Here is a 16,982-nt window from a genome sequence, read left to right on the forward strand (position 1 = left end):
GAGACACTTGTAGCGATATCTTGTTAACCATTTCTCTCAAATTTCAGACTTCCAAACGGCCATATAAACTTTGAAAAGTTCTGGCAACTGGCTAAGCAGGTCAACGAGTTTATTGGCTGGAAGCAGGTGTCGTGTCCGTACGAGAAGAACCCCAAGATCATCATGTTCCTACAGACCAACAGTATTTTGAACGAGAACACACTCGCGATGGCTTCGTTCGACTGTGAACCACCGGAAAACAGCGCCGAAAAGGACCGCTACAAATCGCTAAAGCACGAACATTACAACAACTAAACGGATCTCTAGGTTCAGTCATGACCTTTAACGAAAATGTTCAGTTTTGCACAACAACGCTTGCGGATGGTTTTAGCCCAGACCGTCGATTTGATTTTCGCTTGACCATACCGTATACATTTCTCAAACGGTTCGTAGTAAGAACATTCTGAGTTTTAAGGCATAAAATACATAAACACACAAGATAAAGGATGGAGGTAATCTTTCACTTACACTGCATTTATTGACAACAAATTTTAGATATTTTATACACGTACGAGGGCAAACACCTCTTCCCTAGTGTTAAGCAATACTAAAAAGAAGTCACGTTAGCGGAACATGCAAAACAGAATGCATCTTGCAAGGATACAAAAGAAAAAAACAACCGGAAACAAATCTATTGAATCAGTAATTAGCGTTGTACGGGATTCCGTACATGATGTGTAGGTATTTTACACAGGTTATTTCTTGTCGATGATGTTTAGGTTCTAGGTTCACCCAGTGAAAATTTAGGCAGACTTGAAGGCGTATTTCAGAAATATGAAGAAAGGCTGATCAGATTTTATTTACAGCATGTCATATTGTGATTGGTTTTTTTGTTTGTTCGTCGTCGTCGTCCCCCCGTATTTAGTAAGTTAAGTATTTATTTGTTGATTCTTTATAATTTACAAAAAGTGAAAAAGCTTTGTTTTTGTTTGTACAGTATGGATAATTTATTACAGTATACGTCCCTCTTAACTGTACATGGTTTAGCTTTAATTTTCAAAAGTATTACATTTCAACTTGAGAGCCAAGCAAGCACATCCGAAATAGTCAACTAGTCCGATTAAGCTTATGGAATTGAATCTCCTGTTATCATACAAATTTGGAATATTTTTTTCAATTAGTTTTTATCTCATTTCCTCATTTTTCAAATCAGCACTTAGCTACACGTGCTTTACTCTATGCACGAGAATTTGCCAAACTTCTGTATTAGATTCTAAACAGTTAAATTTCCCCTAGTTCACTCTAGTTTTGACACCACATAAACCAAACGCGCAAAGATATTTAGAAAACACAACGCAAAGGCAAACAGAACTCAAATTCGGCTATTGATGCCAGTTGACTACTTAGAAAGGTGGAAATTAACAACTAACAAGGAAGTATAAAAAAAACTGCTGCAACTTATTTCTAGATGATATTACAACCATTGTATTTTATACACAAACATACTGCTCTCACACAATCCATACAAAAATAAAAACAAAAATGATTATAAACGCAATCATCATCAGTGAAAAAGTATTAAATACACATCCAAAAAATCATTCGTTTATTGTCAACTTGAAAGTCCGTACCGCTCGGCCAGTTTCTCCTTCACACCGGCGTTATGCTTCTGCTGAACTGCAATGATCTTATCCAACGACATCCGCTCCTCCAGCGTCTTATCCGTGCACAGCTGACAATGGGCACGGGAAGCTTCCTGCTTCAGGATCAAATCGGTGCAAACGGTCGTGCCGTGTTGCTGCGTCCCCGTGGCGTATCCTTTGTGGCAGCCCAGCGTGAAGGCCATCGCGAATCCTTCCTTGTAGCCGCGGTCAAAGTCCTGCTGGTAGAGAGTTTCCCGACCGTCCGCTACACCGTCGGCGAAACCGTTCTAAATAAAATTGCAAACGTGAGTTAGTTTGGTTTGGTCAATGTATTCTATCGTTTCCCGGGAAATTTGGTTCAGACTTCCGGATTTTTTAAGCCTATACAGTATGTAAAAAAAGTATTTACACCCCTTGAGCACTATGCACATTTTGTGATGAAACATGTAAAGAATTTAAAGTTTGACAGGAACCTAGTACTACGTTTTGTTCAGAAACTCATGCCAAACATTTTGCTACAAACAGCTCATGAAAAGATGATTTCTATAAAAAGTTATATAACAAATACTATTACGAAAATAAAAAAGGTGCAAAAAAAGTTTGTACACCTTTCGAAAAATTAACATAAATAATGTTATTTGTTGACAAATCACCATAAATCCAGTCTCCTAACTCCAAATAGGCATCCTTGACTGATTAAAAAAATGATTTGGATTGAATATAAAGTTTACTAACTACTTAGTATAAAAGTTTATATAACTCTGGAAATTCTATATAAAACTTATCTAAACTTAATTTTGCAAACTTTTAATTCAACTAAATGTCAATATATTACCATAGAATTGCTAAATAAATATTTTGGAGTGGGTATAACACCGTTTTGGGGGTATTTGTATCGATAGAATAGATTTTTCGTTGGAATTTCGTACCAACCCGGAATTACGTCGTCGGAAAATCCGCCGGCATTCGAACCGGTCCATAATTCTTAAGTCAACCTATGTGGCATCGGAAAGGGCATAAAATTTCCGATCTTTTGATACCCATACATCTAGGTTTTCTATAAAACCCACGTTTTTAAATACCTGGGCAAAAAGTAAGTTTGATCCACGAGAACAAAAATTACGAAATTCCATACATTTTTGGCAGATTGCTCAAACAAAACCATAACAACGTTTTTACCTAGGTATATAAAATCGTGGGTTTTATAGAAAACCTAGATGTATGGGTATCAAAAGATCGGAAATTTTATGCCCTTTCCGATGCCACATAGGTTGACTTAAGAATTGTGGACCGGTTCGGATGCCGGCGGATTTTCCGACGACGTAATTCCGGGTTGGTACGAAATTCCAACGAAAAATCTATTCTATCGATACAAATACCCCCAAAACGGTGTTATACCCACTCCAAAATGTTTATTTAGCAATTATATGGTAATATATTGACATTTAGTTGAATTAAAAGTTTGCAAAATTAAGTTTAGATAAGTTTTATATAGAATTTCCAGAGTTATATAAACTTTTATACTAAGTTGTTAGTAAACTTTATATTCAATCCAAATTATTTTATAAATCAGTCAAGGATGCCTATTTGAAGTTGGGAGACTGGATTTATGGTGATTTGTCAACAAATAACATTATTTATGTTAATTTTTCGAAAGGTGTACAAACTTTTTTTGCACCTTTTTTAGTTTCGTAATAGTATTTGTTATATAACTTTTTATAGAAATCATCTTTTCATGAGCTTTTTGTAGCAAAATGTCTGGCATGAGTTTCTGAACAAAACGTAGTACTAGGTTTCTGTCAACATTAAATTGTTTAGATGTTTCATCACAATATGTGCATAGTGCCCAAGGGGTGTAAATACTTTTTATACATACTGTAAATATTGAAGCTAAATAATTTAATGCTAGTCCAACATATAGATAACTTATATTCTATACACTGAAAAAAAAATAACTGCAATAACTCCAACTGATTACACGACCACAAAGTTGGGAGCACACAGTTTTCCTTTTAATAGAGTCGTTTTAAGGTAAGTTAATTTCTCTATACCTAGGTAATTTTCTTGGTTGATGCCAAGAATTTATTTTATGTTTTACATAAGCACCAACATTTGATTATTATTTAAGAAAAAAAAATCTTGCAGTGCATTCTTTGTAGGTTAAGGTCAGCCAATTGTGAACATTTTGTTTTCTATAGCTATTGTTGTTTTTATCGACAAGCCCCGCCCTGAAGAACATTTGCACCAATCGGATTCAAACGTTATTTAGAACCCAGGACCATTCGCTTACAAAGCGAACACCGTAACCAGTCAGTCACGGCCGCTCCTTTTCAACACTCGAACAACCGAAGGCCATGGAAAACTGCGTCATCCGTCAAACGCTTTAGGGAGCGTTCTTTTATTACGTAACGCGAAAAATCGGACTTTTAGACCCCCTCCCCCCCCCCCCATCGTAACAAAATTTCCATACAAATTTTAAAAATTTTGTATGGAGCGTAACACGGCCTCCGACACCCCCTCCCCCCCTACTGCGTTACGTAATAAAAGAACGCTCCCTTATAACTGCCATCCCTCAAGTAGAATAGGCACGATTTCGGTTCCATTCGATTCAAAAAAATTCAGCAATTTGTTATTAAATTTTCAATGTTGGCAAAATAGTTTAACTATTGAAACAATTCAATGTTTTAAAATGTTTTCAAAATGCAGAGATTTTGCAAGCGAAATGAGCGCTTCGCAAACACGGACGGGAATGTTAAGTACCTATTTTGAGGGGAAAACCGGTGTCGGTCGCGAAAGTAGCGGGCCGAAAACACATAAAAGAAACTGCGCCAGATTTCAGAACATCATTCCCGTCTCACACGTCGGACTTGCCAGACCAGCAGTAGAGCAGAGAGACCAGAACAGCAGCAGTAGCAGAAGAGGACCAGAGCAGCAAGAGAGAGAAAGGGACCAGAGCAACAACAGAAGCGCGCATCGTCTTCTCGTCATCGACAGTTGACTCTCGATGGACGGGACGTTTGAATATTCTGAGGTTGGGGGTGAGGCAAGGGGTGAGGACTGCCCAACTCTTCGAAGTTGCCCTTACTCCGCGTCCCTCGTCCCACCTGGGACGTGTCTGCAACAACAAAGCGTCGCCTGCTGCCTTTTCGCCAAACAGTTGCCTCTCGTAGGCCAAGCTGTGGTTGTCAAACAAGAGAAAGGGCGTGAGGACTGCAAACTTTTCTGAGGTGCCCTCACTCCCCGTCTCTCGTCCCACCCGGTGAGTCGGTGAAATTACAGATTGACAATCTGTAGGTGAAATGCCTTTCAGGAACACATTTCAAAAGGCATCATGTACATTTTGACACTTTCTGGGTTATTGCATATTCTGAAAGTACTCCTAATAAGCTACCTCTCCACCAAAAATGAGCAAATGTTACTTCAATAAAGTCTGTTTAGTGATGATTTTAAATAAAGTAACATAAACAATACCTTTGGCATCAGCAGTGCCTGTTTATGTAGCCCTGTCAACCTGTCAAATAAAAAACATGAATCTCGCGAGGAAAAAAAGCATTAGGAAAAGACACCATGTATATTTGCCGACGAAAAGCGAATCATAACTAAACTCTCCTCCACTTGCATAAAGAGATAAAGAGAAGATAAACGAATCAAAACAGCAGGGTGATATAGACGTTTGTGATTTCAAAAAAAGTTATGCTTGTTTTTCTTAAATATAATGACGTAAATAATGTTTTATTGAATGTGGATGATCAAGTATCAATAAAAGTCATGTTTTTCATCGTTTGTTATCATTAAAACATTTTCTTTTGCTTTTATATCAAAATGGGAATTGAAAAGTGATGCTCAACATTCAAATGCGTTTTTCTCAAAACACACGGTTTATACATGATGCTTTTTTAAATGTTTGCGTCGAAATGTTGGTCTTCGGGGATGACGGATTGCACAGCTTTCTGAGGCTGCTCTCGCCCCCAACCCTTCTCCCTCCCCCTCATTCTGCTACCAAACATTCATTCGGGTCGCGAAATAATCGTTTTTCGTTCTTCTCTTTCCTTCCTCCATTCGATGTTGTTGTCTAGTCAAAGACTTACCAACACATTCAAAGGTCAGCTGGCAGCTGCGGTTTTGTTTGCATTAGATTTGCCATCTTTTTCTAGTAAAAGTCAACTCAATTGGAATTCAATTCGAATCGTATACGAATTCCGTTTCAACAGCCGGTACGTAAACGATCCGATTGAGTTTACTGGGTGTCGGGAGGTCCATCTCCCATTCACGATCTTATTCCGTTTTTTGCAATCATCCGCAATTCAACCTTCTCCGCTTCCCGCTTCAAGGCGGTGTACCGGGTACACTGTACCTGTCCCCGAACGTTCTGTCAACAATGTCCATTCATTGATATTTCCAGCATTCTTATGAGCTTCCCGGGAAATATATGTTTGTACTTGATCTTCGATAGCTATTTGCAATTAATACAATGGAATTAATGGAGTCGTACGCAGCTTTGAAATTGATGAAGAGGTGTGCAGATACTCGCGGCATTTTTTGGAGGATTGGTCGTCGTCGATCTCTCCTCCAAGAAACCGATAAGGTGCAGCCTTACATAATTCTTTGCTCGCGCTGACAGGCGATTGATTATGATCTGTGAAAAAACTATGTAGGTCACGTTGATAATAGTAATAGCTCGGTAGTTCTTACATTCCAACTGGTTCCCCTTCTTGTTGACCGAGCATATGATTCCCTGTTTCCAATGCACCGGTATTTGTTCTGTGTCCCAAACCTTGACTATTAGGCTGTGCTGACGGGCCTTCAGCTTATCCAGGCCCATCTTGCTGAGTTCCACTTTGATACCATCGTTTCCAGCTGCTTTGTTGTTCTTCAACTTCTCGATGACATCCTTAATTTCCCACGGGGACCACCCATTTACCACGTAGACTCTGTTTTGGAAATCTCAACCCCTCCCCGTTGTAGACAAATGCTCATACAAAAAAAAAATTATGTATGGAGCGTGGTCAATCGCCAAAGTCGCGAAAGTCTAATGAAGTATGAACCATATTACTATTTACTACAGTGACTCAGTTTAAAGTCTCGATTTCAAAATGCTATGTCATTTGTGGATGGTGCCAAATATGTTTTACCTGCACAACGCCTTCTGTAATCCTTTGAAAACTACTTTCAAAAACTTTGACCTCGTCTTGCTGTTCTGGGTTGTCGTTTTCCATTTTATTCGGAAATCTCCGAAATTCACCAACTTTTTTCATAGATGTCAACAAATAACAATGATACACATTATCGAGAAATCGAGAAATTAAAAGTGCAACATGGAGTTAAACTTTCTGTCAAGCTGCTGTGAAGGATTCCATGACAGCTGAGAAAGTTTCACTCCATGTTACCGGCTCACATCTCTCTTTTTAATTTCTCGATTAAAAGTGAGAGTGTGTGCAAAATGGAGTTAAACTTTCTGTGCAGTTGCTGTGAAGGTTTCCATGGCACTTCGAAAAGTTTAACTCCATGTTGCACGCACACACTCTCACTTTTAATTTCTCGATAAGGTCGTAGATGATGTCATTCACTATGGGACAATGACTGTCAATGATAGTTCTGAATTCAGGGTCTAGAAATAGTAAATTTAAATGAAAAATATCACGATATGTAAAATGCTTCACATAAAGAACCCCATTTTTTGATTGATGCATTCTGAATCAAGTTTAGGGAGCGTTCTTTTATTACGTAACGAAAAAATCGAATTTATAGACCCCCTCCCCCCATCGTAACAAAATGTCCATACAAATTTTAGAAATTTTGTATGGAGCATGCGGTACCCTGTGCGGGTTCAAGAGTGCGGTATGTGCACCCTGTGGACGAGCTGTCAATCGAGTAGTTAAGGGGTTACATACATGTAAATCGGCAAAAATTTCAGAGGTTGGTTTGAGCATAAACTTATTTTTTTTAATCTGTCTTCAGGACATTAAAATATGCATTCTCAACTTTCATCAAAATAAATTTGAAGACATTTGATTGTATCATTGCCGAGATACAGCTATATGAAGTTAGCAGTTTCAAAAAAGTGGTGCCTCGATATCTCAACACTGACTTGACCAAATCGGCTCAAAATGTTGGTGAAACGAAACTATTGGCACTACGCCCCCCGGGGCATGGCCTTCCTCTAACGTGGGATTTCTGCTCCAGCGCCTCTGACGAGACAGGAGAAACCGGGACCGACGTTTTACTTCACCATCCGATAGAAGCTCAGTGGATAAGGCGGGAATCGAACCCGCGTCTCATAGCATCATCGGGATCGGCAGCCGAAGCCGCTACCCCTGCGCCACGAGACCCACCCCCATGTTGGTGAAGGCTCATTAAATTGGTCCCGTGTGCATGACGAAGGCCAATTTTCAAAAAGTTTGTTTTTAAAAACGTTACTTAATCCACCTTAAAGGTGGTTGGTGCCTTCCTCACATTCATGTTGTATTTACAAATTAATTTAAGAGTTTTTTTTTTAATTTTTGGTAATAAGTTTTTTGTTTTTTTTTTCATTTAATTTATTTATAATTATAGTTTTTAACAAAACAGCAATTTTCAATTCTTTTTTAAACAACTCTCCAAAATAATGGAGAAAAGGGGGCTGTAATTGAATTAATAAGTGCTGATATGCCAACATTAGGTGCACGATGGAATTGCATGCTGCCCCCCTAGTCTTAGTAAACAATGTCTTATGAGTTGTATATTTCAGTAAAAAGTTCGTGTAAATCTTTGTCGAGACAAAATGATGTATTCAGCAACATAATTAATACAAACTTTTTCCAGAAGAGACACAGACACTGCTTAAGCAATGTGGCAACCGGGCGATATGCATGCTGCGCGACTCTCGCGCGTAAGCAAAAAGACCAGGCCTTTGAGGTTATGCAAAAATCACCCTTTTTGTAGCTACCAAAAACAAATTTCATGGCATAACTTTAAAAGTACTTCACTAAACAGAATAAAATTCAATAGGGTCTTAGAGGACCCCAAAACGAACAGAATAAGACGGATCCGGCCAATATCGGTTCAGCCAGTTCTGAGATAATCGTGTGGAAAAAAATCATGTCTACACACATCCCCACAGACATTTGTTCAGAATTTGATTCTGAGTCGATAGGTATACGTGAAGGTATATCTAGGAGGTGTATTTTAGAAGTTCATTTTTCGAGTGATTTTATAGCCTTGCCTCAGTGAGATGAGGAAGGCAAATAGTTAAAAATATTTTTATGTTTTTCATATTAAAAATTGACAGTTTTTTATTTTTGTATTTTAAAAAAATGCAAAATTTCAAAATCGGGCTTCGTCATGCACACGGAATATGTCTTGCGAGTCTTCACCCCAAATTTCAGCCAATTTGGTCGATCCCATCTCGAGATAACGTGGCACCCGTAAATCAACTCGGTGTTCAGAGAAAAACGCTCACAAAGTTTGACAGCTCGCTTTGCGCATGGCCAAATTTTCAGCTTAAATCGTCTCTTACTCAGTTTAATCATGAAATATCTTCATGAAACTTTCAGGAGTGATTGAAAATCATCTTTTAAGCTGATTTAATAAATTTTTCGTAATATGAAATTTTGTGATTTTCTACATGTATGTAACCCCTTAAGGAAAAACAAATTGGTTGATGCACGAAGTGATTTATTTACCTTTTTTGGTGCCCTCCGCAAACATCAAACCATACAAAATTGTTGCCGGATCTTTTCCGGGAGAGATCCGAAAAAAGATCCGGCAGAAATTTGTATTGATCTGACGTTTGCTGAGGGTGCGGAAAAGTTTGGTTATGTTCTGCTTGCAAAAGACAATAACACGCGTGTGCTGCTATAACAACTGGATAATAAAAGTTCTAAGCATTAAATAACAATCGCAACCGAGATTGCAACAGAGCGTAACACGGCCCTCCCTTTAATTCACGCTTTTAAATGGAACGAAAGGCCGTAAGAGCAATGTCATACCGCCCCTTTCAAATGTTGCTCCAGATGTTACTGCTTGCAAAAGACAATATCGTGATTATTTTTTATTTAAATTTACTATTTCTGGACCCTGAATTCAAAACCATCATTGATAGTCATTGCCCCACCATCTCACCGACCTTAATATTGGCCGGAGAAATTCACTCGACTGAACAAATGAACCAGCACGTGGTGGCTCCACCAAAACAAAGCCGGTGCTTCCGTTCCAGTTGTGTTGCAGGTCAAAAACAGGAGTTGTTGTGGACGATTGATCCAAGAAAACATTATAAAACATTACATATAAATGAAAGGTTCGTTAATTGTTATAAGATGAACAATTTAAATACGCCAACGGCTTCGAAGAAGACACCATTCCATAGGCTGGGATTAACACGGTCCTTGAAGAAACCCGAAACGGTAAGTATTCAGAAGAGTTGGGAGAAATCAGCTTAAACACTGACTTTCTAACTAGGAATCACCCAACACATCTACTCCCAGCAAAGTGGCTCCATCTACGTCAGAACCGATAACGCCGCGTCCTCGACCCATCAAGGGTATGCGCTCACCCAATGAGGACGACGATAGTGATACGGAAATGGTAACGATTCCTGCGCTACTATCATCAAGTAGTATGCAGGAGGAAGTCCCGGTCAGCAGTCCCATCACACCAGCCACGTCGTCTGCCGGACGACGAATGTCCACCGCTAAGAGAACTCGACTCTCTTTGAGCCAAAGTTGGAAGGAGAAAATCGTCCGCAAAAAGGAGCTTAATATAAAGCGCAGGAAAATTTTGCAAGAAGTCGAACACAGCTCGGATAGCGAAATGCCGGTTGAAACCGTGGTTGAGTTACCGGTTTTGGAAACTAAAGAGGCCACTGATGCGAAAATCTCTTCAACAAAGCAGAAAATCGCAGAAATTGAAGCAACAATCACCGTGTGGCAGCAGGGATGCGTTCAAGCGTTGAACGATCTACAGCAGCTGCAAGGAGTAGAAAGTATGGAGTCCTTGCTGGCAATGCTTCAGATTCCCCACGATCTGGTTGACTTTGACAGTGAGAATCAGGAGTTCCTCGATCCAGATTAACTTTAACAACGTTTACTTTGGAAAGACATAAAAAGACTGATAATAAATAAGTGTTGGACTAAAAAATCACATTATTTCGCTCCTATATTTGAAACAATCGATCAAAAGCTCTAATCCTAATATTTGTGCGGTCTAACAGGCTTCTCCGGATCAAACAGCTTTGGATCCTTAAGAAACTGCACAGCTTTGTGGTAAACCGGCATTAGGCCAGCATTTTGCGCCTTGATGATTTCCCGCTCGACCTGCTCCTGGCGGGCCTTGCACAGTCCCGTGATGTGCTTGCCGTAGATCCGGCCCGTATACGGACTCTGAAACTGCGACAAAAGCTGCACGTTTTTGTAATCCGGCGTGACGTTGTGCTTGCACAAAATACACTGCACTCGTTCCTTGGCGAATGGGTTCTCCCCCAGCTCGACGGGACTATCCGGATCGGAAGCGGGTGCGGCTGACGAGTTGAATCTCAGCTGCTGGCTAGCACCAGCTATGGTACGAGCGGCTGGATTTATATAACCTATAGAACGACTCAACTTACATTACACGAATCTAGCTGTTTTTTCAATGCATCAGTGAATTACCATTTGTGTTTGCGATGGCTTTTACAATTCTTAACAGCATTGTAGATCTATAACGATAAGATTAACCAATAACTCGTAACAATGCAGAATTATTTATATCCGACTTCCCGAACTTGACCAGACCAACTCTAAACAAATTAATGAATGAACAAAGTGAACACGCTGCTCAAAAATTAGTTCAGTTCACTAACGTCAAACAGAGACTTAAAAATAAAAGGGCCTGTGACGAGTGAATTGCCAGAGCGAATTTTTTGATACATACAAAATACTATGAAACAATTTACAGAAAAATAAGACACCGAAATCAGGTTAATAAAATGTGTAATTGATCATTCTATAACTTAAACCAAGATTTTCTGAAACTAAAACCCGCAAAGAGATCGATTAAAACGCTTAAAAAATTTATTACATCTTTATTACGAATGATATCTTTCCACCGATCGTCTTTCAAAAACGCTCCCGCACGCACATTTCGGTGCCGACTCGCCCTGGTACTGCAGATCCAAGCAAAAACGACAAATCAGATGCTGGCAGGTCCCAATGCGGTACAACGCTCCGGACGTCGCCATGCAACTCCGGCAGGATGTAACGGCCACGTTGAGTGCGGGTGGGTTGGGTTGGGTGTATCTTATGGACGTGGCCAGCGCTTGACTAACGGCGGCTTCCAGTGACGAGCAGGACAGATTCAGCGAAACAGGTGCACTGCTGCTGCATTGTTTGATCCGTTTTGGAACGTTGGCACGCGAATGCAGGGCAGATGGTTTAAATTTCGTTCCGATGGTTCGAGGTATGTGTTGGAACTTGGTCGTGTCAGAGTGCTTGATAAGAAATTGGTCGATACGCGATTTTAGTGCGGCACAGAACTTTGGCTTTCTGCTGTCGGTATAGATCAGTCCTGTGAACGGATCCGACGGTTGACGACCCCACGTTTCTTCCTGTTGGTTGCACCGCTCTATGGTTCGTTGATCGACTACCTTGCCGGAGGGAAGAATCATTGGCAAAGACATTATGTCGCAGGTCAGCTCGTCCAGGAATTCCTCGGGAACGTCTTGAACTCTTGAATCAATCTTATCTCTAATTTCAGTAGTAAGCTCTTTGTTGGTAACTTCATGAACGCAAGTTTCAGTAGGGATCCACAATTTGTGCACAGAATCCTTAACAGACTGTTGGCAGTGTTTCGCAGGTTTGCCCCAAATCTCAATTTTCCTTAAAACAGGAACGCAGCGAGCCGTTTTTCGCAAAACTACTTTTATCACAGAGCTGCTTGCTAGCAAATGTCCCATGGTAGGAAACAGATCGAAACGGGCGCAGGCTGAATCAGAACTCGTTTCTCTTTTGGCATTGATAAACTCGAAGATATCGGCGTGTTGAGATTCGCCTGATCCGATTTTGTGAAACATTCCATTTTTGCTCTTGGAAAGAATTTCTACGCAGGTAGTTTTCAGGGTTCCCAATTTCGTCCACACCTTGATACGATGAATGGCTATTGGACAAAACAACTGAAACTCCAATTCGACGGGTGGTTTGGTCACGGAATATGCCATAAATCCTTCGCTCAGAACTCGCGGGTCAGGGGATACGAGATTCGTTGCTGGATAACTATCATCTTCGACAGAATCACATTGCACTGATGGTTGTAAACGAGCACTTGAGAAGTTGTACATCTGAAGAATATAAAATTATTATAATTTTACTTATTTTTGAGTTAAGTGTGCCAAATTATAAAAAACAGCGACAGTACACTTTACATACACCACTGTTCTAATTTGACTTGAAACACACCTCACTGAATTCAAACTAGATTAATTTTCATAAACTAAAAATTAAAATAATGCTAAATTTTAACCAGAGGGCAATCTATCATCACACTGTATTGCCAAAATAGAAATCAACTAGAAGAGATCTCGGAAGAGAACTTCGACCAAAACAAAAAGTTACTTTGGAAAAGCGACGTATGCGCCAGAATTATCTTCATAAAATGAAACTGGAAAACTAGTCTCTTTAAAAATAAAATTGAGTTTTTTTTTTGAAAAGGTCCAATAAACCAAATTTTCAGTGTTTGCTTTTTGGGTGTTTTTTAATACCCCTGACTCAAGGCGGTTTCAAAAACACCCAAAAAGCAAAAACTGGAAATTTGGTTTCTAGGACCTTAAAAAAAAACTCTGGAATTGTATCCTAAAATTGAGTTTAGATTGCTTACACCGCCGGTTGAACACATTTTAGAAAAAAATGCGGCTGTCATGTTGGTACCGCTGCGTGATTTTGACATTCCGGGCGTTCACCATTCGAACGCCATTTTTGCTTAAAAAGCTGGATACAGCCTGTATACGGCCCATGACCAATGGAATTCCTGCACTCCTATTACCCTAAATTTAAAATTTCTCAAATTAATTATATTAATCAGACAATGTTCTATTGAAATATCTCATTATATTAAAACTAAATAAATCAATGTTTATTAAACCAATTCAAAATTGCGGCCGATATTAAATGTATCGATGCCTCTGTGCTTTCTTGTACTAAGCTTGCTGGTGTTCTTATCTAGTTAGCATAAGAGAGCACAGTGTCATTACGTCACTCTGCATAAAAATTAAGACAGAAAACGAGCAATCAAAATGAATGAAATGAACTTATGAATGAATCTTCAGATATGAATGAAGTCAAACACAATGTTTTTGAAAGTCTATTTACTTACTGAATGGATGTTTTAGATATTGGAATAAGTTCAAAATGTCGTCGAACTTTAAATACTCGCTAACAAAAGTGTACAAAAACTATAATAAGTATGTGCCAGAACTGAAGTCAACTGCTGTTTTGCGAACCATTATTCAAAGTAAGCGCCTGAATCGCCGATGGCGAAAATATTGTTAATTAAGTAATAATTTTTTGATCAATTTGTTAATTTATCTACAATTCTTGAAAAAATAAAACAATTGGAAAAGTTAGAATATCAACGTTTGTTAAATTTACCAATCTATTTAATATTTTTACCATTTTAGTTTGCGTGCACTACATTGAGAGCAAGTCCTGCTCCCGGCAGGTCCTAGACCGGGCCCTCAAAAAGCTGCAAGCCGCCGACCACGAGGTGCCGGAGCATTTCTGCGAACTTTTCGCCGCCATTCTGCAGCTGATTCAGCTGTACCTGCGCTACCCAAAGGGTATAGTTAAGGACGATGAGCTGCGCGAAACGTTACGGGAGCTGCGCTTCCAGGAAGATTGCGTCGAGGACATCGTCAAGGTTCTGCGGCATCGCGATTCGCTGAGTCTGAGCTACCGGGAGATGCGGAACCTGCGGTCACCCCCGAAGCGACTCATTTGGCGGCTTAATGTTTCGTTTTTGAACAAGTAGGGAGATTTTGTTTTCGGATGGAATTGTGGAGAATCATCTGATAATGTTTGATTTTGTTTTATTTCTAGATCAACTTCGCGTTATCCTACTATCATATTACACATTCAAAAGACCGATGGAGAATTCCTCAGTTTCGAAATGAACATTGCAATGTTCCATAGACTGCGTTATAATGTGGCCTCCTTACTGCATGAGCTGCAAAACCTGGAAAGAAGACAAAGTGTAAGAAAATCCTAAACATTATCATACTCTCAATAAACACAAACATGATCGATTATTGCGATGAATAAACCCTTTCTTCCACATGCTGATAAGAGTTTTTATTAAATGTGCTCGCTGTAGTGCTTCTTGCCGCACAGTTGACGCAATTTGTCCGCGGCCTGTTCGGCCGTAAGATCCCGCTGCTGCTGGCAAAGCAGTTCAAATCCGACCATAAATTTTCGCACCGTGGCCGAACGCAGCAGCGGTGGATAGTAGATGGCGTGTAGCGTCCAATGGGCATCGTCGTCGTTTGTGGCGCCTCCAGTCGGTGCCCCGTGCCAGCCCATGCTGTACGGGAAGGAACACTTGAACAGATTGTCATACTTGATCGTCAGCTCTTTGATCACGATCGCCAGATTGTTGATTTGCTGCTGAGTCAGGTCGGACATGCGACGTGCTCCGTTGCGCGAAATAATCATCGTTTCGAATGGCCACACGGCCCAGAATGGCACCACAACAAGCCAGTCGGCATTTTCGATCACGACTCGTTCCTGTAGAAGATGCCGAATCTAAGTTATAATCTATACACAGCTAAGACATGATTACCTTTTTGGCTATTTCTTTTTTGGCATAATCATCCAACAGAGCAGTTCCATGAGTCCTGTAATAATCCCGCAGCTTCTCATCCTTCACGCGTGGTTCATTCGGTAAAAACGAGCACGCCCAAATCTGACAATGCGGATGCGGATTCGAACATCCCATGCTCGCTCCCTTATTCTCGAAAATCTGTACCCAGGTGTACTTGACCGCCAGCACCTTAAACTCTGCAATCCACGCATCAATCACCGTTCGAATCTCCTTCGGGGTCATCAACGGCAGTGTCTTGTTTGACTTTGGATGAAAGCACATGACACGACACGTACCCCTTGCTCCCCCCGTCTGGAACAGCGGATCGTCGCTCTCCGGTGGAATCGGAACATCTTCCAGCAGGGCCGGAAAGTCGTTCGTAAACACGAAGGTTGACGTGTAGATGGGATTTTTCTAAAAACATAATATCTATTAGCCGCAAATCTCGCTTGAATTTTCACAGATAACAAAATACTCACTGCACCATTTGAGCGAACAACCCCCGGGCACAGTGGATTTGACGGATCAAACTCCGGAATATCCAAGCTCTGCGGGCTCTCCTCCTGGCCGGACCATGGGCGCTTCATGCGGTGAGGGCTAACCAAAACCCATTGCCCGTTCAACGGATTGTACCGGGTGTGCTGATGTTCGGTAGCTACAAACGCCATCGAAGAGCTGCGACTGGATCCAATAATCAAAGTCAACTGATGGTCATTCGCGCCATCGAGTGCATAACAAGGGGGGAGAACAGTTTTCACGATAATCCTCCTTGGGTGCTGATAACAATCCGCGAGCACACAGTATAAACAATGTAATCAGCAAATTGGTATTTCGTTCGTGGCATGAGTTCATTCTTAAGCTAATGGTGGTTGTGAGAACGAATGGTGTCAATAACATCCATACTACCATGTGATCGAACTCTGCTTTATGAAAATGTGTAAGATCAGACTCAATTTCGATTCGCTTCGCATGCAGACGAGAAGTGTTGATGCTCCACTTTTTTAAGGGAACAAGAGAATTTCTCCACGGTATTCCAAAGTTAGTTTCGCTTGGAGTTGGGCGGTTTTTGGGAAGGTGAATGGTCTTAGAAAACTCAATAGACGAGTGGTAACGACCGAATGAATGGTATATGCTGTGGTATGCTGTTTTTAACATGATCGCCTATGAGTTATGAAATCTTGTTAGTTCCAAATCTTCAATTTGTATTCCCGTCTGATTCTTAGATACTGTATCAGACTAAATCCATCCTGGGTAAAAAACCTGCCGTACTAGACATAATTGTCCCATGTTAAAGAAGTGCAACTGAGAAAAACGCGATTGAAATGTTTCGATCGATTTCTGAGGTTCTACGCATAATTGTCCAGGGGCCCCTTTTCGCCCTATATGTCCCTAATCAACCCAGTTTGCAGTTTATCACTATTATTTGTAATCCTCTTGCATTACAACAGATAAACAAGATACAATACTTCGTAGAGCTAATGATTCCGAGAAAGATAATACTTGGTGGAACAATTATGCGAAGAAGTGTAAAAATGGGACAAACAGACTTGGTGTTGTATT

General features: G+C 40.3%; 7 protein-coding genes across 9 annotated transcripts in view; 3 read left to right on the forward strand and 4 right to left on the reverse strand.

Moving 5' to 3' along the window:
- LOC120419889 (ras-GEF domain-containing family member 1B-like) overlaps positions 1-973 on the forward strand; it is a 69,992-nt gene extending 69,019 nt beyond the window's left edge. For all 3 annotated transcript variants that reach the window (XM_039582754.2, XM_039582756.1, XM_052706155.1), the window contains one exon: positions 48-973. In XM_039582754.2, the coding sequence (XP_039438688.1) occupies positions 48-294 (247 nt within the window). In that variant the 3' untranslated portion in view covers positions 295-973. The remainder of the gene's footprint in view (positions 1-47) is intronic.
- A 589-nt stretch (positions 974-1,562) lies between these two features.
- Positions 1,563-6,914, reverse strand: LOC120419895 (uncharacterized). The gene is made up of 2 exons (XM_039582764.2): positions 6,755-6,914; positions 1,563-1,909 (listed from the first exon to the last, which is right to left on the reverse strand). The coding sequence occupies exons 1-2, from the start codon at positions 6,875-6,877 to the stop codon at positions 1,592-1,594; spliced, it is 441 nt and encodes a 146-aa protein (XP_039438698.1). The 5' UTR covers positions 6,878-6,914; the 3' UTR covers positions 1,563-1,591.
- Positions 5,923-6,748, reverse strand: LOC128092399 (uncharacterized). Its single transcript, XM_052706156.1, has 2 exons — positions 6,315-6,748; positions 5,923-6,258 (listed from the first exon to the last, which is right to left on the reverse strand). Exons 1-2 carry the CDS (start codon positions 6,442-6,444, stop codon positions 6,086-6,088), a joined length of 303 nt encoding a protein of 100 aa, XP_052562116.1. The 5' UTR covers positions 6,445-6,748; the 3' UTR covers positions 5,923-6,085.
- A 2,440-nt stretch (positions 6,915-9,354) lies between the features above and the next one.
- Positions 9,355-10,736, forward strand: LOC120419891 (uncharacterized). Its single transcript, XM_039582759.2, has 2 exons — positions 9,355-10,003; positions 10,059-10,736. The coding sequence occupies exons 1-2, from the start codon at positions 9,557-9,559 to the stop codon at positions 10,668-10,670; spliced, it is 1,059 nt and encodes a 352-aa protein (XP_039438693.1). The 5' UTR covers positions 9,355-9,556; the 3' UTR covers positions 10,671-10,736.
- LOC120419896 (RING finger protein 37-like) lies at positions 10,718-13,129 on the reverse strand. The gene is made up of 3 exons (XM_039582765.2): positions 12,976-13,129; positions 11,715-12,909; positions 10,718-11,166 (listed from the first exon to the last, which is right to left on the reverse strand). Exons 2-3 carry the CDS (start codon positions 12,907-12,909, stop codon positions 10,787-10,789), a joined length of 1,575 nt encoding a protein of 524 aa, XP_039438699.1. The 5' UTR covers positions 12,976-13,129; the 3' UTR covers positions 10,718-10,786.
- A 757-nt stretch (positions 13,130-13,886) lies between these two features.
- LOC120419893 (uncharacterized) lies at positions 13,887-14,908 on the forward strand. Its single transcript, XM_039582761.2, has 3 exons — positions 13,887-14,078; positions 14,245-14,590; positions 14,663-14,908. The coding sequence occupies exons 1-3, from the start codon at positions 13,976-13,978 to the stop codon at positions 14,829-14,831; spliced, it is 618 nt and encodes a 205-aa protein (XP_039438695.1). The 5' UTR covers positions 13,887-13,975; the 3' UTR covers positions 14,832-14,908.
- Positions 14,636-16,224, reverse strand: LOC120419892 (probable galactose-1-phosphate uridylyltransferase). The gene is made up of 4 exons (XM_039582760.2): positions 15,902-16,224; positions 15,402-15,836; positions 14,861-15,346; positions 14,636-14,798 (listed from the first exon to the last, which is right to left on the reverse strand). Exons 1-3 carry the CDS (start codon positions 16,088-16,090, stop codon positions 14,918-14,920), a joined length of 1,053 nt encoding a protein of 350 aa, XP_039438694.1. The 5' UTR covers positions 16,091-16,224; the 3' UTR covers positions 14,636-14,798; positions 14,861-14,917.
- Between the last annotated feature and the right edge of the window lie 758 nt (positions 16,225-16,982).

This window comes from Culex pipiens, chromosome 1, assembly GCF_016801865.2.
Source record: "Culex pipiens pallens isolate TS chromosome 1, TS_CPP_V2, whole genome shotgun sequence".
In the NCBI taxonomy this organism is placed as follows: domain Eukaryota; kingdom Metazoa; phylum Arthropoda; class Insecta; order Diptera; family Culicidae; genus Culex; species Culex pipiens.

What these genes read in the sequence shown, in the direction of transcription:
- LOC128092399 (XM_052706156.1), bottom strand. Translation starts at nt 6,444, where the DNA reads ATGGGCCTGGATAAGCTGAAGGCCCGTCAGCACAGCCTAATAGTCAAG. An exon ending in GAAGGGGAACCAGTTGGAAT is followed by an intron (nt 6,259 to 6,314) that starts GTAAGAACTACC and finishes GTTTTTTCACAG; the next exon opens with ATCATAATCAATCGCCTGTC.
- LOC120419895 (XM_039582764.2), bottom strand. Translation starts at nt 6,877, where the DNA reads ATGAAAAAAGTTGGTGAATTTCGGAGATTTCCGAATAAAATGGAAAAC. An exon ending in TTACAGAAGGCGTTGTGCAG is followed by an intron (nt 1,910 to 6,754) that starts GTAAAACATATT and finishes AATTTTATTTAG; the next exon opens with AACGGTTTCGCCGACGGTGT.
- LOC120419891 (XM_039582759.2), top strand. Translation starts at nt 9,557, where the DNA reads ATGGAACGAAAGGCCGTAAGAGCAATGTCATACCGCCCCTTTCAAATG. An exon ending in CCTTGAAGAAACCCGAAACG is followed by an intron (nt 10,004 to 10,058) that starts GTAAGTATTCAG and finishes CTTTCTAACTAG; the next exon opens with GAATCACCCAACACATCTAC.
- LOC120419896 (XM_039582765.2), bottom strand. Translation starts at nt 12,909, where the DNA reads ATGTACAACTTCTCAAGTGCTCGTTTACAACCATCAGTGCAATGTGAT. An exon ending in GGGCGAGTCGGCACCGAAAT is followed by an intron (nt 11,167 to 11,714) that starts GTGCGTGCGGGA and finishes ATATAAATCCAG; the next exon opens with CCGCTCGTACCATAGCTGGT.
- LOC120419893 (XM_039582761.2), top strand. Translation starts at nt 13,976, where the DNA reads ATGTCGTCGAACTTTAAATACTCGCTAACAAAAGTGTACAAAAACTAT. An exon ending in TTTGCGAACCATTATTCAAA is followed by an intron (nt 14,079 to 14,244) that starts GTAAGCGCCTGA and finishes TTACCATTTTAG; the next exon opens with TTTGCGTGCACTACATTGAG. An exon ending in AATGTTTCGTTTTTGAACAA is followed by an intron (nt 14,591 to 14,662) that starts GTAGGGAGATTT and finishes TTTTATTTCTAG; the next exon opens with ATCAACTTCGCGTTATCCTA.
- LOC120419892 (XM_039582760.2), bottom strand. Translation starts at nt 16,090, where the DNA reads ATGGCGTTTGTAGCTACCGAACATCAGCACACCCGGTACAATCCGTTG. An exon ending in TTGTTCGCTCAAATGGTGCA is followed by an intron (nt 15,837 to 15,901) that starts GTGAGTATTTTG and finishes TTATGTTTTTAG; the next exon opens with AAAAATCCCATCTACACGTC. An exon ending in AAAAAGAAATAGCCAAAAAG is followed by an intron (nt 15,347 to 15,401) that starts GTAATCATGTCT and finishes CATCTTCTACAG; the next exon opens with GAACGAGTCGTGATCGAAAA.